Genomic DNA, 23,751 nt, shown 5'->3' with positions numbered 1-23,751 from the left:
GGAGCTTTGCTTGTAAAGATGCAGAGCTGGAAACGGTGCAGGGAGGGCCAGGGAGGCCCCTCCAGGTCAGGAGAATGGGAGGAGGCAGAGATCCGTCAACCTGCGAGGTGGTGGACCTGCCCAGAGGGACGGAGGGAGAAGTGACTGGGAGCTAGCTTCAAAGTTTAATGTGGCAAGCTGGGTGAGTATCGGTGGTTTTGAAGCCAGCTGGGAATGTTCTACTTGACTCCACTGGCGCTGGTTTTGCCCTTGCTGCCCTGTGGCCTCCCAGAGGCCATCTCGGGAGGCACGGGCAGCCAGGAAGGTGGGGAGCTGCCCGCCCCACTCCTCAGCCCACGTGAGATCTGTTGAAGCAGAGGTAGCAACACGGTCACTGAAAACACTGCAGTAGCAGGGGCGCGTGGGGGGCTCCATCAGTGAAGCATCTGCTTTGGCTCAAGTCATGATCTCAGGGTCCTGGGTCAAATCCTGGGTTGGGCTCCTTGCTTCTCAGGGAGTCTGCTTCTCCCTCTGCCTCTCCCCTGTGCCCTTTCCCTCAGTCTCTCTCAAATAAAATCTAGAAAGAAAGAGAGAGAAAGGAAGAAAGGAAGGAAGAGAGAAAATGCTGCACTAGCAAATAGAGAAGCCAGCAGAATTTTGACCAAAGTTAGGCTAAGGGCCATCATCCTGCATAGTGTGAACTGGAGCAGAAGAGCCTGAATCCAGGAAGCGGCTCAGCAGCAGAAGGCAGACAGAGAGGTTCTTGGGGGAAGCCAGAGACGTGAGCTGCCCGAGGTTGGGGGTTGGAGAGCAGATGAGCTGTGTCTCTGAGATTTTGAGCTTTGGTGCAAGAGAATCCACGTGGCCCCTGAAGTGGGGACATGATCCAGGGGACGATGGTGGTAGTAATGGCAGTGAGCAATGAAGATGAGTGAGCAGAGCTTAGGGAAGGAGGCAGATGGACAGACATCGAGACCAGAACAGACAGCCCATAACGATTGGTGGGTTCCATAGGGGATGGGTTTTTATGGGTTTTTATGTTGTTTTGTTTTCCTGTGGACAACAGAAGGACCCTGCAGGTATTTGGCAGAGGCAGCCAGAAGTGGTGGCCGGAAGGCTGGGAACGACGGGAGGACCACAGTGCGGCTGTGTGCTTACCTCCTCAGCAGGACAGCGCACACGTGTGCTCTTTCCTAGTCCTCACGGTGGTCAGGGCAGCAGGAGAACGTAGCCCATGCCCTCTCTACCCAGTCCAGGGTCTGGATTGGCCAGAAGATGACGGCCAGGTCAGGGCTGGCCGTGTCAGAAGCCAAGTGACAAGTATCTGGTGCAGGGACCGTGGGACTGACTGCAAAGATGGCAGAGGGTAGGAAGACAGGTGTCAGCGAGGGAGAACGTGGCCCAAGAGGGAGGGCACCACTCTGACGTCCAAGAGCTTGCTGGCACTTCCAGGCCTCATCAGGATTGGGGTGTGGGTGGAGGTTGCTGGTGGTGACCTGGGTACGGAAGTCGGGGAGCTTAATTTCTGGCCAGAATCTGAAAGCTGTAGGTGAGCCGAGATGTTGGGGAACGTGAGTGGCTGGTGCCAGTGATGCAGGGTTGGAGGGAGTGGCATGCGTTCTTCAGGGACGTAGCTGCTGGCTTGTGTCCTTCAGCCGTGCTGTCCATCTTGCTGGAGTCCTGTTTGCATGTAAGGTCAGGCTCAGTGACTCAGAGCGGGGAACAGATGCCAGAAGGTCCCCGGACACAGCACCGCTTGGGCGAGAGTCTGGCTCTTCTCATCACCCACTTCAGCGATCTGCTCCCAAACGGCAGCTTTGCATGCTTTTCTCACAAAAGTTAGTCCTTGATTAACACCCTGGATTTGAATTTTAATAGAACCACTTTTGTTATTAATGAAACTCTTGGGGGTCTGAGGAACCCTGTGATGGTTCCACCCTCCGTGCTGCCCTTTCCTTCCGTGGCTCGGGGTCAGCCATCCACGGTCCAACGGCCTCCAGAGCACGCAGGGTTTTGACGTTCTTTCCTAGGCTCTGGTACAGAAAGGAAAACAGAAACAAAAAGTTTCTGAAGTGATTGGATCCCAAGCGACGTGACAAGGCAGGAAGTCGACAAGGTTCCACCCTGCCATCCCGAGTACGCACCCCAGTCTGCGCGCGGAGAGGGTGCGTCTCGGACTCATGGGTGGATGGGTCGGTTTGAATGACGTCTGTCTGAGATCCGTCAGGCACACAGCTTTGTCTCTGCTTTCACGATGAGCTTAGTGAGCGATGGATGGAACCTCCGGGCAATCGTAGTGGGAGCCTACTTTTGTACTTTTCTGCTGGCGATTGTCACAAGCTGCATGTTTTTCTAAACACCTAAGTGCACATTGACCGTAGCCTGACAGGGCTTGGCCTTGTTTGTCCCCATGGCTTGGCTGCCTGCCCAGCAAGACAGGAGTCTGGTCAGCAGCTCCGTGCTGCTGGGAATGCGGGTTTCCTTTACCCGAGAGATCGGACCCCGAGGAACCCGCTCATGCTGGGCCATCTCGTCTTGATTCAGGACGCGCTGGCTCACGCAGTGATGCGCTTGGTCCAGGTTTGGAAATAGACCTTGGCCGGACTCTTCCAAGAGTGCCACCCTGTCACCCACCAGCTGCCCCCTCCCCTGGCGTGAGCACCAGGGGCTCAGGGTGGGGAGGCAAGGGAACCGGGGCTTGGCTTGCCGCCCATCGCTCCAGTGGGGCATACGCCATGTAGCAGATATTGACCGTGTGCACACGTGAGACAGGAAGCGCCTCCCCACGGTCGTACCTTGAGGCTTTGTCTTCTGACTTCGCTGCCTGCGCGTCCTGCATGGTGGTGACTACGGTGTTTGTCTTGCTTCCTCACTAAATGTCAGGAAGCATGCGTTTTCCCACATTGTTGAAATATTCATAAGTAACTGTCTAATAGCTTGTAGTGATGTCACGTGGTTGGTTCTGTAATTTACTCATTTCTTTCGTTCTGGTAACATTCCTAGTTTCTGACTTTTCACCCCCGTAAATAAAACACTGCATCTGCAGGAGTCCAGTTTGGGGTTGATTTCTGGAAGCAGACTTGCTGAGGTAAGGGATACTGGTGTCCTCTGGCCTTCATGGGTCTGTCCTTTCCAAACAGGCGGTGCTGGCTCCATGCTCAGAGCACTGTCCAGGGGCTGGCGCATCCCTGACTCGTGCTATTCAGTGGTCAGGCTGGATTTTTTGTCTTCACGTGGTGCTGACTTGCCATCCAAAGTGGGGTGAAGGCAAGCAGCACTCCCCTGAGACCACCTTGCTGGAAGGCCTATGTGTACAACACAGCCCAGCCTCTGATGAACACACCTCTGGGGTTTTAGTCCAGTGAAGATGCTACACCCGGGGCGACATGTGAATCCAGAATCTGAAATCTAGTCCTGAATAGGTTTGTTTTTGATCTTGAACAGATTTAACACTTATGTAGTCAAGAACTTGGCGGCAGAGAGAAGGCAGGAGTTCATTGTTTGGGGTGGGGACTGGCCACACTGGGTCGTCTCAGGATGGGGGCCCACCACTCCACTGGAGAGGGCAAGTGTGTGATTTCAGCTGGGGGTTGAGTGTGGTGTCTGTCCACCTCGAGGCTGAGATCCAGCTCGTGGGCAGCCAGTTGGCCAACCAGGACTCTGAGGTAGACACCAAGGCCCAGGGCCCCCCAGTTGGCGGAGCTCCGTGCGTGTTGTCACATGTGGATATGCCGGGAGGGGACATGGAAGCCCCACCTTTGATACCTTTCCTGGAGTCTGCCCCATGCAGAGTCTCTGCACTGGCTTGAACGTCTCTTTGTATTTTTCGCTAATAAACTGTAACCATGAGCATAACAGCGTTCACTGAGTTATAAGAGTCCTTCTAGTAAATTCTCAAAGCCACAAGTGGTTTTGGGAACCCATGGAACCTGCAGTTGGCGTCCGAGTTGGGGACGTGCCCTCTCACCTTGCAATTTGGCTAACCCTGAATATATTGAGAGAGAGAACCCGTCATGAGACATTCAGGATCACCGTTTTCTCAAGTGCTTGTTCCTTGCGTGCTCCAGCCGTTGTGTGTCTGCTGGTCCTAGACAGCGGGGCTTCAACCTTGAACACGCCCTCCAGGTGCGCCAGTTCCTCACCCGAGCCACCCTGTGGAGAGTCCTCATGCAGAGGAAGGTGCCGTGTTACTGCTGGTGAGCTTGTGAATGATCTTACTCAGAAAGGTTTCGGTACCTGTGCTCCTCCTCCCCAGATGCAGGACCCAAGCCACTGGCTGCTCTGTCTGGGCTCCATGTCCACCCTCGGCCCTCTCAAAGCCCCCTCCTTCCCATCATCCCCAGTGCCATGTTCCCTCTGTGGCAGCGACCCAGGAGTCTGCACTGGCACTTGCAGGCTGACAACGAGGATGCCAGTCGAACGCCTTCGCGGACTGCGTGCTCTTGGGAGGTGCACCCCCTGCTCCCCTAGCTCTGCAGGGAGGCTCTGGTGCTGCTTGTTGAGGGCTGGCGATGTTTGCTGTGCTGTGCTGCTCCTAGATCCTGGCCACCTGGTATGTGCTCTCCTTTTGGAAGAGAGTGGGGTGGAGAAAGGATGAGAAAGTGAGACAGTCCTGTCGGCCTTGTGCTAAGTGTTTACCTGGAGACCTTGACTCCCTTTAAGTTGTGGAAATCCTCAGTGGTGCCCAGCACACAGAGCCAGTTAAAATTGCTTTTGGGGCCCCTGAGTGGCTCAGCCAGTGGAGCGTCCAGCTCTGGGTTTCAGCTCAGGTCATGATCTCAGGATCTGAGATTGAGCCCTGCATCAATCTTGAGAGTCTTTCTCTCCTCTATCTCCCCTTTTTCCGCTCCCCCTCACCGCTCTGTGTCTGTAAAATAAATAAACATCTAAAAAAAATTCCTCCCTCTGTCCCCATTCACACTCTCTCTCTCCGAAAAAATAATAATAATAATAATCCTTCTTTCTAAGTAAATTAAGCCATGATCAGTAGCTTGACTGTGTTTGCAAAGCCTTTCAGTTTAAAGAAACTGGAGTCTCCCTGTTGATGTACATTTTTTTTTTTTGGACTTCTTTTCCAAGGGTTCAGACCATTTGAGCAGTAATGCTATTTTCAAATATCTTACCTTTCTTTTTTCTTGTCCTATCACTTGTGGAAGTAAGAAGGATGTGTTCTTCCTCTAGTGGGAGGTACAGTCAGAGTAGGAAGTTAGCCCTGCTCAGCGGTGCCCCTTACTGCAGTCAGCCGCTTTGAACAGAATCCGTGCAGAGATGGTGCCTTCAAACGAGTTACTATGATGGCAATTATTAATCTGTGAAATCTTAGAAATAGCAGGAATCACACTTTAGTCTCTGAGCCAAATTACTGTGAACATTTTCCTTTGGGGAGGAAAAAAAAGAGTTTCCTGTCAGACCTAATTAAAGTTGCTACACGGCAGAGCCAGGCTGTACTGCAGGCACAAGCACACCTCTGGGCTCGGCCTGACTCGGTCTCCCCTGGGTGTCGACTCCGCCTGCTCTCTCACCCTCGCCTGTGGCACAACCACCTGGACCCCCCCTCCCACCCCTCCTTCTCTGTGGTCTTGGTCTCTGCGTTATTACACCTGTGCTTGCTGACTAGCTTCTGGGCAGACCGTGAGCCCGAGAGCAGGGCCTTGACGGTACCACTGACCTCTGCATCCCAGCACTAGAGCGGCACCTGGCCCTGCAGTGGTAGGCACTCAGATGTCTGATGAGTGAACAGAAGATAGGCTGACCTCAGAGGCCGAGCTTTCCTTCCCCAGAGGTCAGGTTGAAAGTGTACCCCTGCAGCCTGGAGCCACAGGGCTGGGATGTGGAATGGAAGAGTGTGGCCCAGGCTCCTCGGTAGCAGATGCCACAGTAGCCCTTCGGGCCTGGCCATGGCCCATCTCTCGTATGTGGAAGCCACAAGAGTGGTGTGTGTATCCAGGGGTCTGGTCTATGCATCGGGGCACCCGAGGGAAGGGAGGTGAGGACGGAGGCTGCGTTCTCAGCTGCGAAGCTGGAAGTACACTGGCCTGGCAGGGTGTTCCCCCTGCCTCTGCTCTGAGCTTCTTGTCTCCTCTCTCCCCCCCTCTGCCATAGCCAGGGCTCTCTGGACAGTCACTAACGAAAGCACACCATGTCTCCTAGGATTCCTGGCCGGCTGAACGACCGCAGGACCCCCCTGGGAGAACTGAACTGGATCTTCACAGCAATCACAGACACCATCGCGTGGAATGTGCTCCCTCGGGGTGAGGCTGCCCAGACCGGTCCCCTTGGGGCAGGGAGGGCTACTGCCTCACAGTCGGGAGATGCCGCCCCTTAGAGGGAGGGAAGCAAAACGGAAGCAAGGAGGTTGTCAGTGAGCAATGCTGAGGGGGCAGGAGGAGGAGGAGGAGGCAGGATTTCCAGGTGTCCCCGCGTGTCAGACACCACGAACAGCGGTGGACACTGAGCTCCATGTGAGCATTCGCTCTGACGTCCGTGTGATACTGTCTGTGTGGACTCAGGGCTCACTTTTCTTCATAAACGTTGGCACAATCCAGATTTCTTAAAATCTGAAGTGCTATTATAAGACTTGTTTATATTTTTTCATTAGTGACTGGCTGGGGTTTGGTGTGTGCTTGTACTTATGCGTGTGAGTGTGTGTGTGTAGCATCGCCAATGGGAAACGTGCCTACTCGTCCTGACCTGCTTGTAAAAAATTCTGATGGAGGTAAGTCTGTGTATTTGGCTTTACACGCTGAATGTGGGTCACTGAAGATACCTTTTTCTGTTTTATCTGTCCTCAGATCTCTTCCAAAAGCTCTTCAGACAGGACCTGTTGGTGGCTAGTCTGTTTCGAAATTTTCTCCTGGCGGAAAGGATCATGAGGTCTTACAACTGCACCCCCGTCAGCAGCCCACGCCTGCCTCCCACTTACATGCACGCGATGTGGTAAGTGTCCAGCTGGGCAGTGCCGGCCAATGCGATGTGTCTAAATGGCTCGGTTTCTGTCCATTTCTGCGGTAGGACAAGTTTAATGGAATTATGGGAAGCAAAATAGAAGGACTTGCCAGCACCTTGGAGACCCGAGTGGTGTTAACAAGTAGGCAGAGTCCCTATCTAAAGCTCTGTAGATGGGAAATGTGAGTCTCCTTCAGGGACGCAGGTGTCCTGGAGGGTCTTTGAAGATGGAGCAGGCCCAGCCACTCTGGAGGTAACTTCAGTCCAGTAACCCGGGATGGGAGAGGCTTGCACGCGAGCTTCTGACTCTGCAGGAGCCGGTTCTGCGGAGAGAAACTGGCAGCAGGGTTATGAAGTATGTCCCAGATTGCTCCACCAGCTTAACTGCTGGACTCGTGACCAGTTAATTTGTAGGCTTCTATCACAGGAGCACACATGTACACACGCTCACATGTATGTACCCGTGTGTGCGACACACTGTACACACCCATGTGCCTCCACTCACACAGTCGCACGTGTGCACACACTGCACACGAGTGAGGCTGTTTGACCATTGCTTATAGTTCGCCCACCGTTGCTACTTACGCTACTAGTAATAGTAGTAACTAGTGGTAAAAAGGATCCTAATGTGAGTTGTCTAGTTTAGATACCAAATCTGAAGGCGTTGGGTTTCTTCCTGTTTCCTGGCTTCTGTAACACGGGCAGAGATGGGGTGACAGCAAAGGGGAAGTGAGTCTGAGTCGTGTCTGTCTGGGAGAACCCCTAACGCAGGTACTTGAAAACAGTTCCCTCATGGTGTGTTCTCATGGTCAGGCATATTTCAGCTAGTGATTTTTTTTTTTTTTTAAATACGTGCACGACTGTTTTCCCCCGACACTGAAAACTCTTGAGTACCAAGGACGGGTTTGTAGACTCACTGCCCTCATCCACTCAAGGGAAATCAGGAAGGAATGTTGTCATCTGTGAGGCAAACCGGGGCATGCTGTGCTGGCCACAGCAGCGGACCGTACAGAGGGAGTTAGAGCACACACCCTCCTCCGTACCCGGAGTGACGCGGAGTGCCGCCTCGGGGGCACGTGAGGACGGAACACCGTGCAGCAAGTAGGTCGCATGTGCCCAGAATGGGGGAGAGCAGCTCTGCTCCCACCACTCCACAGGGCTGGCATTGGCGGGTATTCGGCGCCCTCTGGGTACTTAGAGTGAATCATTAGTGTGAAGACCGGCATTTCCAGAAGTGTGGATGCTCCAAACAACCTTCTCCCTTGAGAAAAGTGATGTCTTAAATCCTGTCTTTTTCCTCTGAACCAGGTTTTTATAAAACAGCTTTTCTTTAAAAAGGGAAGAAAAGGGCAAAAACCTCCACGGAGTCAGTGCCGCATGTGGTCTGGAAAGATTACCAGGTATGCCACAGGACGTGGGCAGCACAGCAGCGCCCAGTGTGTGCACCTTCCAGGTCGCAGGGCCCCACTGGCTGAGACGAGAATGACTCCGGCACTACTGTCGGAGAGAATCAGTCTGTGTCCTTCTGTCCCCTCCCGCCCGAGCCCCAGCCCCGCTCCCCGGACAGCGCACACTTCTCTGGCAGTAGAAACGCCTCCTGCGAGATAGGCTCAGTGGCATGGAGTGAACGCCGGGTCGTGCTGGAGAAGACGGCAGAGAGCAGACGGGACAGGCGGGGCTGGAGTGAGGGCAGCTGGCCAGCCTCCTCTCATCTTCCTGCTGCCTTTCCCCAGATTGGCCCCTTGGAATGTTCTGACCTCTAGAGTTTGTGTGGGAACTGCTTATAGTCTCAGATCTAGACGTGACAGCAGCGCTTCATGATCCCACCATTGCTACTAAGGACGCCTTTCCTTGCTGGCCCCAAGGCTGGGAGGATGGCCCTCTCTCCTGCGAAGTTAGCTCCTGTGAATCTCATAAAGCAAATCTGCACGTGTATGTATGTGCTGTGCACAGAAACATGAACGACACAGCGATCCACCAAGGCCCCAGTGAGCGTGGGGAGAGCCTCACGGTGTGGCGAGGCAGTGGAATGGCTAGCAGCCATCTGTGTTCACCCGTGCCGTCCTTTCCTGGTCTGGCTACCCTGAGCATTTCTGGGCCCCTCTGCGGCTAGAACGTACCCTGAGGACTGGGGTCCCTTGGACCCCATCAGCCTCAGTGGTCCACCACCGTGCGCAGCGCCGCCTGGTGTGCTGCCCTCCCTGCTCCCTGTCAGGTGGACTCCAGTTGTTGCAGGTCGGCCTTGTGCCGGAGCCGTGGCTTGGCACCAGGTGCTGTTGGGGGTGCTCAGACCAGAGCCGGGCACAAGAGACAGCAGGGTGGGTGGGGAGGGAAGTCAACCAGCAGTACACCTTGGTGGCCCCATTCAGCCGACCCCTGACCCTGTGCGGTTCTGAGGATGGGGTGACCCCTCAGAATAGTCCTCATCGTCCTGAGAGGGCCAGGCCGCTGTCACCCCAAGGGACCTTTCAAAGTCAGAAGCACAAAGTGGAAGCAGCTCTCCTCGAGGAGTCCAGCTTCCTGGCCCCTGTGCAGCCTGCTTCCTTGAAGCACATTCTCTTTCCTAATCCAGAACAGTGAATGTCTTTCCAGTTGGCTCTGAGCTCCGTCACCGGGACTGTGGGACTGTCCAGCTCCTGCCTGCCACTGGGAGTGAATTTTGTTCGTACGAGCATGTCCCCAGAAGTCAGGGTGTGACAGTGCCATTGCAGTGCTCCCAGGCCAAGGACAGAGATGCCACCCGGCCGCCTTGTGATTGCCTCATCGAAGGAGGCCATCCAGCAGGAACTGTGGGAGGGGGTGGAGATAGACCTCCGCTCCCGGCCCTCCCTCCTTACTCTCCAGCCTGTTCCACTGTGCGTGTCCATCATGGTCTTTCCATAATGTAGTTCAATAGATATCCTGGAGGAAAGATTTATTGTAAAGCAAGCTCAGGGAGGTGACACGTACTCGCTCCTTGGTGGCTGCCTCCAAGGGCTCTGGGCCCCAGGGTGGTGGGCTGTGCAGATGGGCTGGAGCCGTGGGTTTGGTTTTACCATCATGGCCAAAGGAATTTATGTACTTTGAATATTTTTTTCTTTTTCATTTTGAACCCGAACCTTAAGCATGTATCTCATGTGCTTTCCTGGCATTTCCCATGAAAGTGAAGAAGCCATTTTGTCAGGTCCCACTGAACCCGGGCTTAGCACAGGGGGGGCTGATGAACGCCAGAGCCTCTGTGCCGAAACGAAAGGGAACACGGAAACCAACCACAAACTAAATGCATGTTGTAAGAAAACCCATTGGCTCTTTTTCTGACGGACACAGTCTTCTATTTAGAAATAGAAATCCTGCAGTCAGAAGAATCAAGGTGTGTATTGTTACCTGTTGCTGAATAACCATATTCCTGCAGATTGAGTGGCTTAAAGCACACTGGTTATGATGTTTCTGTGGGGCAGGGTTCTGGTCTGCTGGGGGTCTCACCAGGCTGCAGAGACCCACAGCCCCTGCCCCATGGGGTCCCGTGTGTGGCCTCGAGCTGCCTCGGCTGGCAAGGGCACAGCAGTCTAACACAGTGACGTAGCATCAGGGACAGTGTCCTCTTTGCTGGGCTCTGTTAAAGGTCAGCCCCAGGTCCCTCCCTGGGGCAACCATCAGAGTCTCCACCATGAGCCCCATCTTGCTGAAGGAGACAGCTGGAGAGTCCGTGGAACTTCTGTACAGAAGGCAAGGCGTGGGCGGGTGAGAAGATGGTGCGCCGCAGTCTTTACCGAGGCAGAGGCACAGACAAGTGGTGGCATGTGATCCAAAGGTGCTGAATACAAAAGTAATAACGCCAGTGACTTACTTATTAAGTAGCTTCTGTGGGTCATGTGTTGTGCTGTCCGTGCACTAAGTCCCACCCCTCACAACAGAGGTGTTGGTGCCAACAGCCCCATTTCACAGGTGATCGCAGGAGGCACAGGGAGGTAAGCGGATGGCCCCACAGCAGGGCCCGGCCACGATGGGGCAGTGCAGCCCCAGACGGCTCTGCGTGGACACATCATGTACGCAGGCTCCCAGATGTGTGACGGGGACACGGGTCGACCTGGGTCATGGCATCTCCATCATCAGTCAGCCTGTGTGGTGTCTGGGAATGCGTCTGATCAGATGCCATGGTGGAGGAGTGGCCCTGCACCCAGCTGGGTGAGGCAGGGTGGCGTGGATTCCACAGGAAGGATTCCGTGGTTCACGTGCACTCCAGTTCCCTCTTGCACCCATGTTCAGTCAGCCTCATGTGCGGGGCCAGAGCCCTGGGTCTCTCCCTCCAGCTGGACATTGGAAGTGGCCAGGCGTGCAGCCATTCTGGAATCTGATTTGTCTTGCCGTGTCCTACCCACGGACACCTCGGAACCACTCGACCCTGCACCTGTGCCTTCGGTTGTGACCTTGCTGGCCTCAGGCCCCCTGCTGCACTGTCCACTTTGCACCCACCTGTCCCCGCTCAGGAGGATGGTTCGGCAGGTGCTGAGGAAGGACCAAGGACCGTGAGAGATGAGACATTCTGAAAGATTTTGACAAGCTAAGCCATTTGTCAGAATTTTAGCTATAAAGAGGAGGATTGCGACTCACCCTGGTACCTAACGGAGCAGGTGCACAGTTAAGATACATGTACTTGAAACAGTGGAAGCAATCTTATGTTATGTTTATGAAGACTATTTATTACTGTACGAAATGTGTTAAACGACAAGAGCAGACCCCAAACGGAATCAACAGAATCAACCGTATCTATACCACGATATGCGTTCCGCGCAGAAAGGTGGAACGGAGCGGTGACCTGGGGTGAGCGGCGCTGGCACCTGGGCCGTGGGGCCGAGCGCGGGCTCTCCATTTTAAAAGTCAGCAGATGCTGCTTTTATAAAGTCTGCATGTAGATTTTCTTCGAAGCTTTTGAAACACCAGAAGCTGTTTCTAACAATTGAGTCATTATGATTAAGGCATTATTTGTCAAAATACAAAACCAGAGACAGAAGAAGTTGTTGAGTACTTCTTTGCACAAGATACACGAGACTAGTCAAATCCCGTAAGGTTTGGTGCTGGGACTTGGTCTCACTTGGTATGTTTCAAATGTTGTGACAAGAGCTCATTAAAATTCCAAGTTGGAAATCACTCACACACATTAGACTCAGTCCTGAGTTTGTACAGCAGACAGGATTGTCCTTGAAGCAGCACGTTGCGGGGATACCTTGCACCCCTGCCAAGTCCTGGGCACTGGACTTGTACCTGTATGGGCCTTGTAAAGGCCATAAAAAGCCACTCTAGAAAAGTGTAAAGTAGTGCCCGAGTATCTACTGATGTGGGGTCCTGGGGCCCCAGCACAGCCTCCATCCTCGGGGAGCTTGAATGCAGCTGAGGAGCACTCTGGAAGAAAAGCCTATCCGTGGTGGGACAGTCCCTGGTCAGAAGGAGGCGGGGGCCCCCTGACCCTGTGCCCTCAGCCCAACCCAGGAGGCTCCTGGTACAGGAACAAGATACCCTGCTGGGCATTGCTGTGACCCCAAGGCAGCTGCCCACCCACTCCCCCAGCCCTGCCGGCGAGCCCTGCGTCCTGAGTCACCTGTCCCTGTACCTGTAGACATCCTGACCTGCTCGTGTCCAGCATGAGTGTGAGTGTCCTGCCCTGTGCTGTCCTGTCTGAGCCCGAGGAGGGAGAGCTGGGCAAAGCCCCACACCACACCAGGTTTAATTGTCCAAACATCAAAAATGAGGCCTGGCCCCAAGGGGATTGCTGCCTGGAGAAGGGGGTCGTCACACAGTGTGTTCATGGCGAGGGAAACGCACCCACGGCTCACAGAGCCAGGAGGACCCCGGAGGGTGTCATGCTGGCAGGAGGAGGGGTGTGGTCAGGAGAGCAGAGAAACGGAACGCCACTGGAGGGGGGCCCGGGGTGTGGCTGTGTCCAGAGCTGCTGCAGCAAGGGGCAGAGCTGGCCCTGCAGAGGAGCTTCATGTGCTTGCGGTGGTGAGCAGGGCAGGGCAGGAGCCAGCGACCCCAGCCCATGCGGGAGGACCCGCATGAGAAGTAGTGGAGGTTGTGTAGCATGTTGCGCTGGGGCCCAGGCGGTGACCACGTGGCTGGATGTGAGGAGCCAGATTTCAGTGTCTCATCTGCCGAGATGGACAGGGCTCGGTGACCAGTTCCATCCGGGGGTGGGCGGGCAGGACAGTGGGACCTCTCCAGGGCTCCGCCTGGAAAGCTGAGTAGGTGGTGCTGCCTGTGACCAACCCCAGAGCAGGCACCCGGGCGGTGGGAGGGGCAGAAACAAGTCCGCCGGGAGTGTGCAGGGTGGGCAGGCTCCCTGGGGCTCCAGGGGGAGGCCTGCAGACCCTGGGAGCCCGAAGATTCAAGGCAGTTGACGGGTAGATGACAATGCGAGTGGTTGCCACTTACTGAGCACCTACTAAGTGCCAGGCCGTGTACTGGGTCCCGTTACTGGGTTCCTGGTGTGATCATCTTCCTAATCCTGGACACAGCCTGGCAACAGATGTTGTCGTGTCAGTGTAGCACGCGAGGGAGCGAGGGAACGGGCCTGGAAGGCAGGCGCGCTGTCCCTCTCTGCTGAGAGGGAGGACTCGGCATCTCCGAAGCCAGGGGCTCCTCTGTGAGTACCCGTGGTGGGACGAGATGCCACAGCGCGGGCGGTACAGGACAGGTTGTAGGGGACTGTGGGTGAGCGGCCCAGGTGGGCCGTGTCAAGGGAAGGGACCTGGCATCCCCGGGGTCGTGTCAGGCCCTTGCACGGGAGCCCCTCGTACCGCCGGTGCACACCGACTGGGTTGGCTGGGCCGGCATGGGGACTGCATGGGTTCCTGGTGATGTGCCAGCAGCGACTGTCGGGGGCGTGGACCGTAAAAGGACGGCTTTTCAGGAACCGTGCAGCAGGGTGCCGACGGACCCATCACCTGAAGGTGCGCTCTCTGAGCAGAATACAGGGCCAGGAGCCTCGGCTCCAGGCAGCAGTCGCCTCTGTCCTGGTCTGCTCTGGCGGCAGACGCTGCAGCGTGTGTGTCCGTCCTGTGGGAGCACCTGTGGGGGTGGGGGCAGGGGGCCAGGGGTATCGGCCGTGCCGGGTGTTGGCACTCGACTGCAGTGCCGCTCCTCATGGCACTTTGAGCTCATGGATTCACACTTTCACTTACAACTTACTTATTTTAAAATGTAGTCAGCCGGGGGCGCCTGGGTGGTTCAGTCAGTTAGGCACCCAACTCTTGATTTCGGATCAGGTCACAATCTCAGGGTCGTGAGATCGAGCTCCATGTCAGGCCCCGTGCTCAGCGAGAAGTGTGCTTGCGATTTTCTCTCCCTCTCCCCCTGCCCCACGCGTGTGCACACTCGCTCTCTCTCCAATACATAAGTAAATACATACACACATATGCACATATGTTTACAGCCAGGACAGTAAGCTTTGTAAGGGCCAAACCAAACTCATGTTGGAGCCCGCTGGGGACTCTGCAGGGGACCGTGACCTTGGATGTCCTTGGGGTGGAAGTAAGAATTCAGCGCCTTGGTGACCTGGGCCCTTGAAGCCTGGGAGCCATGCAGTGGGCAGGCGTGCACCACAGTGCTGCGTGTCCGCGTCTTGGCGCAGCAGCCTGGGCTCTCGTCTTGTGAGCGGGTCATGCTTCACGGTCCACATCAAAGGGTCCTCTCCATTTGGCATCTTTTTCTTGAACGGCTCGATACTATGGCTTCCTATCTTGAAGGAAATGCTGAAAAATGCCATGTAACTAGAGCTACAGGGTTCTCTTACAGAAATTAGCGGTGATGAGATTTCCGAGGAGCATCATATGCATATAACACACGTTTTCTCAGGATAGGGTTTTCCTAATGACAGTGCCAGCATGGGTCTGTAGCCAAAGAGTAAACATTAGTCAATCCCATTAAATGTTGAAAATTATACCATTAGCCTACTTTGATCAGGAGGTGAACATGAAATCAGGCTTCAGATTTAAAAAAGAAAATGCTCGTAGGAACATAATGAAGCAATACTGGCCAGAAACAATCAGTTGCAGTCAGTGTGGCAGCCCAGGCCCTCCCGGCTCTGGCGTCTGTGCCGACGAGGAACCAGCCTGCTGCAGGACCCACCGCGCCGGCGCTCCCGGAGCTGCTTCCTCGTCGCTGCCACCAAAGCTCGTGGAGACGAGGGTGTTTCTGGCAGTGCGGGTTCATGAGGGGGTTCATTCAGTGGTAAATAGATCCCACCACCACCCAAATTAGGAGTGTTCACAGTTTCTAAAATGCTTTTCCCAAGCTCTCTGTCCACAGTGACCTAAGCCAGTGCCCTCGCAGTGACTGGCTTCAGTGTCCACCTGCTGGTTTCCCGTGGGGCCACCGTGGACGAGCCTTGCTGTCCATTCACACCCAGAGGCAGCTGGAAGACCCACGTAGACGGTCTTTGCTTCCCAGGGGAGCGTCCGGGGTGACAAAGTCTTGGTCCGTGCCCTCCCACAGGCTAAAAAAAAAATGAGCGTAAAGGCAGGAAGAGAGCATGAAGGTGCTGCTTGCGATTTCCACCTTCTTTCCGGGTTTGGGGCACGTGTGTGTTTGGGTGCCAGCCCTGCTCTGGGTCCAGTTCCTGTGTTTGCTGAGATGGTTCCTGAGTAGATGCCCCCAGAGGGCCAGCCATGCTTCCCGGAGTGTCTCGATGCTCCAGTGGATGGAACAGGAAGACTTCGAGTCCAGCTGTGCCACCACATAGACCTGGGAAGGAGACAGTCACCTGAGAGGGTGGTCATCTTTACTTCCTTACAGAAGCACTCAGGCCGTGATGTGGGGCCTGCAGCCTCACCCCTGCTTGTAGACCGCCTCCCCCTCCCCTGCCGGTAGATAGAGGCTCCACCAGTGGCTTCGTGAAGGAGGATCTATTTCTCTTTCCATGTCACCTGAGCGTGACCCACTGGGACCCAGGCTTCCCACCGCCCCGCCGTGGCTAGCCCCACGGGCACCCCTGCTTCCTGCTGGCTCCTGCACCCTCTCCTGCACCCACCGGGTGGCCAGTATCTAGCTCACGTGCCTGTCCACTCAGGCGGTGGGAGAACGTGAGGCCCGGATGCCAAGAGGTCATGCTCCGGTTCTGCCCAGGAGGCCGGGTGCTCGCTGCTCGCTGGGCTTGCCGCGGAGCTGGTTTGGGGACAACACACCCAGACAGGCCCCCTCTGTGTAAATGGACCAGAGCTCGTGCGTCCCCTGGGAGCCCACGGCCAAGCTTGTCAGAAAGCGCATCTGGAATGACGGATGTGCCGTCCAGTCGCCGCAGTCCTGGGGTGGGGGTGGAGGGGCTGCGTGTTGAGCCGGGGAAAGGAGGGAGCAAAGCCCTACAGAGACTGAGGTTAAAACACAAAGTAATCTCCATCTGACTGTGCTTCAGGCGGGGCGTAATGACGAAGCGTGGCGCCGGCTCCTGTTTAATTTTTGATGTGAAGCCCCAGGGACTCGTCGCCTTCACTTTCGATTTCTGCAGGTCCCGGAGCCTCGCCCCTCCGCACAGTAATAACCCGTGCTTTCCGTTCCGTCGAGGGCGCCTCGCCCGCTGAGCGATCGCCGCAGATGGAGGCCGCGCGCTCTTGGAAGGCTCCCTGCCGGCCCACTCCTTGGGCGCCTGCCATCCGAGGCCCGTTTCCTGAAAACCCGAGCTCTTGCCTGCACGGCACGTTTTCCGGGCAGTGACTCACCGAGCAGCCCACAGCGCAGGAGCCTCGGCTCAGCTGGTCAGGCTGTCGCGGCGCCCCCTCCCGCCGCAGTGCGGCCGCGTGGGCCGTGGGAAGTGCGAACGCAGACACCCTCCCGGTTGGCGCTCGCCTGGGCGCCGGAGCCCGGCCTCGGGCTTCCCGGGACTCACGTTCCCACTCTCCCCGAGCCAGAACCTGAATTAAAACTCCCAAGTTCATTGTGATCTTACCCTAGAAAATGCAGCTGGTTCTAGCCAATGGGTAAGACGCTCGCAAGAGCACCGCTGTCGTGCTGCTGGGCTCTCGTGGGTGCCCGGGTCCTCTGAGCGGCCCCTGCAGAGGCCCAGAGAGGGTCACGGGGCTGCCGCACGCAGCGATTTTGTGGGGTCTCCGCGGGTCTTAGACGTTCTCCCGAGTGCCGTGCTCTTCAGCCCTGTGGGCCAAGTCCCTCTTCCCTGTCGCCCAGACAGCTGTGCCCCTCTATCCATGGCCCTGAGCAGCTTCTCTGCCCCGCGCCCCGCTCTGGGCCCCCTGGCATGTTCGCAGCCCCAGAGTCCCCGTGCACAAACCAAAGTTGCATCCTGGGCTGCTTGAGCACTTGGTACCCGAGGGAGCGGCCGGCCTCTCGGAGCTCGCTCTGCAAAGGACTGGCACCTGCTCCCCACCCCCGGCCCTGCGCGGCTCCACTCTATGGAGGGACCGAGCGGGCATCAGGAGACTGCCCGGCAGCCTCCCCCGGGGCGGGCGGGCTGGGCCCCCCGATACTGTGTCCGGAGCACCCAGCCAGGACTGCGGACAACCACGGGGCATCTTCATGGAGGGATTCCTCTTGCCCCTTGATCTGAACGAGACGGAGCCGAGAGAGGCCGTGCCGCGGCCTCCACGCCAGGTGCGGTTCCCGGGTGCACCCGCAGCGGCCGAAGCCAACTGCCAGGGCCCAGAGCCAGGGTTCGTGGCTGGCGCCCCTGCGCCCCCTTCACACCTTCCCTGCCCCCAGCTTGTTCACACTTTCTTCCAAGTCCAAAGTTTTTATTTGATTATATTCAAGGAATTTTTACAGCATTTAATTGCAGTAATTGACTCTGCTTCTGTCTCACAAAGAGCAGATCTGTCCCTCAACGCCACTGAAGGACCATTTCGCCTGCAGCCTGGGCGCTTACTGAGCATATGGGGACTATTTATTGCCTGTTCTTTGAGGCACTTTTGATTATGCGCTGATTGCCTCTTAATTAGATCGGTGGGGGAAGGGCGCGCTGGTTCAGAGTGGGCCAGTCGGGAAACCTGGAATATATTCCGTGTGATTGAATAATGGCAGAGAGCCCTCTAGGCTTCTGTTTGTCTTACGTGTTTCCTGTGTTTCTGGCTGTTCACATGTTTCGTTCCCGGTGCCGTCGTCTCAGGGGACACAAGCATGGGGAGGAGGGGGACGGGGGGGTTAGTCTCATCAATGGCAGGTGGCCTCCTGCCTCTCAGGAGCTGCCCTGGTTGGCCATGCTGGAAACCAGACCCGTGAGCTGATCCCCAGTCTGCCTTCAAGAGGAAGGGAAGGGGGGAGCAGGGGCGAAGGAGCCCCTGTGTCCACGACATCGACGCTTCCATCCGTGGCTGTAGAGAAAGGGAGGTGACTGTCTCCGTCAGTATAGAACTAACGATGGATGCTGTGAGCGTCCCTCGCCAGTCGGTGCCCCTGCCAAGGCGCCTGCTACCCCAGGGTCCCCCGAGGACCCCACAAGCAGGCACGATCGTTACCGTTACAGGTGGGGAAACTGGCTCTTGGGAGCTGGAGCCACACATGCCGGACCCCAGAGCCAGGCCGGCGGGCCACTCACTGTTCTGTATGGGTTTTGAGCCAGGCCCTGATGCCATGAGAAACTGGTGGAGAGGTGGCCAGGGTCACACGTGGGAGAGACTTGCTGTTCCCTCAAACAAGCACCGCCTGCCTCATCCCCAACGGGCTCGTGGTGGGCACAGGTCCAGGGCACTGTGCTGGGCAGGGCAGTGGTACGTGCCAGTCCTGACTCTGGGCGGCACTCCGGCGCCACACTGGTCGCCTCTAATAAAGCACTGCGGGGCATTAGTGTGTGCCACTGGCACTGCGGCCTTCGCCATGCCATGGCTGCTCCCTGGACGTGGACGGACTGTGGCCATCCGGTGGGCTGGAGCTGCAGTGCAAAGGGAGGCAAGCCCCATATTTTTCCCCAAGTTCTTCTCATTTAAAATTGAAGAGAGACGATGTTAACAAACAAAATGGCTCTAGCGTGCCGCCAGATGTCTTCCTGCTTCCTCTGAGGACCCGCAGCCAGGGCCCCTCCCACAGAAGCCGTCAGTAACGCCGGTGGGTGTCCCTCTGTTCTCTCTGCAGGCAAGCCTGGGACCTTGCCGTCGACATTTGCCTCTCTCAGCTGCCCACCATCATCGAGGAAGGCACTGCATTTCGGGTGAGTCCCTCAAAGGGCATCCGCATGGTCCACTGGGGCGGCTCCAACCCTGGGCACTCGGCCCGCACAGCTGCCAGAGCGGGTGTGGCATCCAGGGTGCTGGCTTGTCAGATTTCCTTCGCCCGCCTGGGAAAAGGCGCAGTTAGCAGAAGTTTGAAAGATTACACCAACCAGGGGTTAAAGATTTTGAAATGGCGAGCTCTCAGGAAATGTCTTCTTTTAAAATGATGTTCTTGTCAATCTACTTTGCGCCCTGACCCAGTGTTTTACGCTCTGCCCTTTAACTGGAATGGATTATGGGTTTCCCGATACCCTGCCTGGAACCCGGGGGTGTAGAGCTCAGCCCTGAGGGAGTATCTGTCTCACAGCCCCGCACCAAGAGCCCCCCCTTGCTCCATCTGCTGCACGGCCTCCGTGTTTCATTCAGGATTTGATTATCCAGTGTTTACTGCGCACCAAGTCTGAGCATGTGTGCACCAGACCCAGCCCCTCCCTCAAGAGCCCTGAAGGAGGGGATGTGGTAACTCACATCTGTGCACATGCGCCCTCTGGCCCCCACGGACCTGGGAGGGCCAGGGCAGTGGAGGGACGGGGTGGCTCCAGGCCATGGAGGGTGAGGCTGGAGGGTCAGAGCCTTGGCCATCTCTACCCACACCTTCGTCTCTGACCCCACGCAGGACTACAGTGGACAAGCTCACTCCCCTGTGCCTCAGTTTCCTTGTTTTACAGGGGGAATCAGGGTGGTATCCAATTAAAGGGACACAGAGGACTGAAATAGTAAACACAGGCTGAGTGCTCAGGTCAAGCATGGGGTATGTGTGCATGTGTGAGGTGTGTCCGTGTACATGTCTGTATATTTGTATTAGGTGTGTCTGTAAATGTGCAGACATGCATGTCTGTGATGCATGTTTGTGTGCATATCTGTATGTGTGTACACATGTGCATTATGCATATCTGTGGAGTGTGTCCATGTACACGAGTGTGCACGTGTGTGTATCTGGGTTGTGTATGCATGTGTGCACATCTGTGTGTACATGTGTATCTGTGGCATGGGGTGTTCACATGTGTTTCTGTAAGATGTGGGTCCATGTACATGTATGTATATGTAGGTACATAGGTGTTTCTGGTTACTGTGTGTACATGTGCACATATTTGTGTGAGGGTCTAGGGACATGTGTGTACGTGTGTGTAGATTTGTGTGTATGCATATATGTATGTGTGTTTATGTGGGGGGTGTATCTGTATAGAGTATGCATGTATGATGTGTATGCGTGTCCATTATATGTGTGTGTGCATGTATGTACCTGTGTGCATTGTGCATATCTGTGGGGGGGTACGTGTGCGTGTGTGTGTGTGTATGTGTGTAACTCCTCAGATCTTGATGTGCCTGGTGGGGGTGATAAGCTAAGAGGCCTCCCTCGCTTTTGTATCTCATATTTCCTCCCTCTTTATTGCTTGAAATTTTTCACATTTTAGTATGAAAACTTTCAAACCTATAGCAACACTGAGAGGACTGCACAGTGAGCACCTGCACGCCCACAGCTCAGGCCGCACTTGCTCGAGCTTATCCATCCCTCTCTCCAGCTGCCTTTTTCTTTAACACACTCACCATTTACGTCACCGACTGCTTTGCATTTTAAGCCGGGAAGAGAAGTTGGCAGAGCCTTCCCTCAGCTCTCACCAGTGTGCTTGGCTTTGCCTGTGAGTCCCCTTCCTGTGGAACCTAAGCTCTAAGGGAGGGGCCAGGCTCATACACGGTCACAGGACACTGGGGACAGCCACAACCCCCCCCACCGCGGCTGGGTAGCCCTCCCACGTGCCTCAGCTCACCAGAGGAGGCCAGGGCCTGTGGCCACAAACACATGTGCAGAAAACCTAATATAATTTCAGCTTTTTGTACTGTGTATGGTTCTACTTTGTTCTGATCCTTAGGGGATTGGAACTATACAGTCTTACGTAAAATAATACGGTTCCTGGATTATTACCCTTCCGCTGCGGTGCCAGGTATGCTTCCAAGGATCTCAGTACTTCATTTCTAATCTGCTGGAATCAGTATTCTGCATATGGGAATAATTTCCCCCAAATTATGACAGGGAGGGGTAAATGAGGTAGACCACATGCTAGCTTTTTTATTTTGTTTCTACGTTTTCTGGAGCCGAACGTACATAGAGAAAATTGCATTCCGTAAATGTGTGGCTTGAGGAGTTTTTATGAGATGAACACACGGGAGTAACCAGCACCCAAATCAAGCAGCTGCGGGTTGGGAGCCCCGGGAGCCCCTCCCTGCTGCCTTCTATCTGCTCTCCCCGAGGGCAGCTACCCTCTTGCCTGGTTTTGTGCACTTGGATGAATGGTAGCCTTCGTGTCTCTCCACTTTCACTCAGCGTCACGCCTGCTTTCGTGGCGGTAGCGCTTATCACAGGGTGGCATTCTCAAAGGCCATTTGCCCCACGCTCTGGGCACTTTGAGTTTCCAGGTTGCAGGCCCTACAAATAATGCTGGGCCCGGGCCAGGCCGAGTCACTGGAGCCTGAGGAGAGGAGAAGTTAGTAACTCTGAGGCTGTCTTTACTTAAAATTTTGATATTTTGTTCATTATGGATGTTTGCATTGATTTTTTTCTAATATTGCATTAAAGTATTTTTTAATCTCAATGACTGAGTCTTTTGGTGCCCCCTTAAATTTTGTTCCCGAGGTGAATGCGTCCCATGCTGTCCCAGCCCAGCCCGGGTGCTCCTAATGTCTTACTTGCCTCTGGTGCATTTATGTCCGGGGTACACACTAGGAGCGATGGTTCGGGTGCCCAGGCTGCCTATGGCCAGTTTTAGTAGATGCAGCCAGGCGGTTTTCCAAAGTGACCGAATCAGTTTACGCTCCCATAGCTTGTATTTTAGTTGCCCTGTATCCTCATAAATACCTGATGTTTTCTACTTTTTTTCCCCTTTGTTTGGCTATTCTGGTTCAATGTGAAGAGGCATGTCACTGAAATTTTATCTTGTATCTCTCTGATGGTTAATAGTGTTGAGCATTGTTGTGTATTTTCATTGGCCATTTGAATATCCTCTTTTGTAAATTGCCTGATCTTTTGATTTTTCTTTTATGTTCTGTTTTCTATTGGTTTGTAGTGACTGTGTGTATATTCTGAATACAAATCCTTTGTCACTCATTATGAATATCTTTTTTTCCCCACTCTGGACTTTTCACTTTTTCAGTGTTTTTTGTTTTTTTTTTTTTAAATAGAAATTTCTTGAATTAACATAACCCAGTTTGCCAGTTTTTTTCTAATGCTTAAGACTTTTGGTATCCTGTCCAAGAAATGTTTGAGAGGAACACCCCTGAAAGAGTGTTCTTGTCTTTTTCTTCTGAAAGCTTGATTGTTTTACTTCTACTCTTAGGCCTGTAGTCCATCTGGGATTCACTCGCATGGTTGATGTGAGGTAGGGCTCAAGATTCGCTTTTCCACACATGGATGTTCAGCTCACCCAGTGTTATTTACATCAAACCAGGTGACCATCTTTGTGGGGCCGCTTCTACTTTGTGGGTTCTCTGCTCTACTCATTCGTCATTTTGCCCTCACACGGGTACTGAGCATGCTTGATTATGAAGGCAATTTTGATAGGGATTACCTGGATCCATAGATGGCCTTGGGGGTGTCTCAGCAATGTTGAGTCTTCCCATCCATCAACATGACTACAAATGGTATCTCCTTAAATTGCATTTATGGTTTTTCTTTGTATACATAGTGTTTATAGGTGATTTTATGCAGCAGCTTTCCTGAGTTCTCTATTTTGTTCTAATAATTTTCTATAAATTACTGTCTTCGTCTTAAACCCTCATTGTTGGATAGCCCAAAACAAAGCCCAGCACGAGTGTCACTCTTCCAAGGTCAATAGTTGAGAGGACAGATTTTAATCCACAGTGGAAAGGAGCCCAATCAGAATTGTCATTTGCTGACATGGGGAGAGAGGAGGAGCATTTGCACATGGTAGGAAGAGTGGATGACCGACTGTCTTAAGGGGCTTAAAGAGCCCTTCTGCAAGCTGAGCTCTGACAGGGGGCTGGGATTTGAATACTCCTGGTCACTGCAGTTTTCTTTCATCTCCTTTTAACTGGTGAGGTCATCATGAAGAGCAAGTAGATCACTGCACGGACAGTGTAGGTGTGTCTGGACCAGGGATGGCAAGCTGGGGGGAGGAGGAAGAAGTGTGTTGAGATTAACCCCTTCCTCTCTCACAACGACAGCAAAGGACTTTCTGGGTCCCCCAGTGGTCAGGTGTGGATCTTCTTGCCGCTCAGGCCCTCCTTTTTTTCAGGCCCTCGGGCCATCTGACACAGGGGCTGACGGCAGAGCAGCCTGCCTGGCCTCAGTATTATCCCGGGAGGCCCTGGACACAAGGCCCCAGGACTCAGAACCTCCGCCCAGGCCTGCACAAGCTGTGCCCCAGAACACCCCTCCTGGGCTCCAATTTCCCTAAAATCTACGCAGCAACTCTGACACGATGGAGGTAATCTCGGAAGTCTGGCCCAAAACCCCAGCTGTGCATCATCTTAAGGTGCGCATGGGGCAGCTCTCAAGATGTCCCGTGGAACGTCATTTAGAACCTGAGCCCCGCCTGTGTTGGGAGGCTGCCCTCGCTTGTCGGCTCCCCCATGCTGTAAGGAGCACGCCAAACCTCACCGCGCGCTTCCATGGCAGAGGCTTTCG

General features: G+C 54.7%; 1 protein-coding gene across 4 annotated transcripts in view; it reads left to right on the top strand.

The window, feature by feature from the left end:
* The window catches only part of RPTOR (regulatory associated protein of MTOR complex 1), a 333,192-nt gene that overhangs the window by 217,344 nt on the left and 92,097 nt on the right, over positions 1-23,751 (top strand). For all 4 annotated transcript variants that reach the window (XM_038546355.1, XM_038546354.1, XM_038546353.1 and 1 more), the window contains 3 exons: positions 6,130-6,230; positions 6,771-6,915; positions 18,973-19,048. In XM_038546355.1, the coding sequence (XP_038402283.1) occupies positions 6,130-6,230; positions 6,771-6,915; positions 18,973-19,048 (322 nt within the window). The remainder of the gene's footprint in view (positions 1-6,129; positions 6,231-6,770; positions 6,916-18,972; positions 19,049-23,751) is intronic.

Source organism: Canis lupus, chromosome 9 (genome assembly GCF_011100685.1).
Source record: "Canis lupus familiaris isolate Mischka breed German Shepherd chromosome 9, alternate assembly UU_Cfam_GSD_1.0, whole genome shotgun sequence".
NCBI lineage: Eukaryota > Metazoa > Chordata > Mammalia > Carnivora > Canidae > Canis > Canis lupus.
Note: the sequence above shows the minus strand (reverse complement) of the source record. Positions and strands in the feature narration are given on the sequence as shown.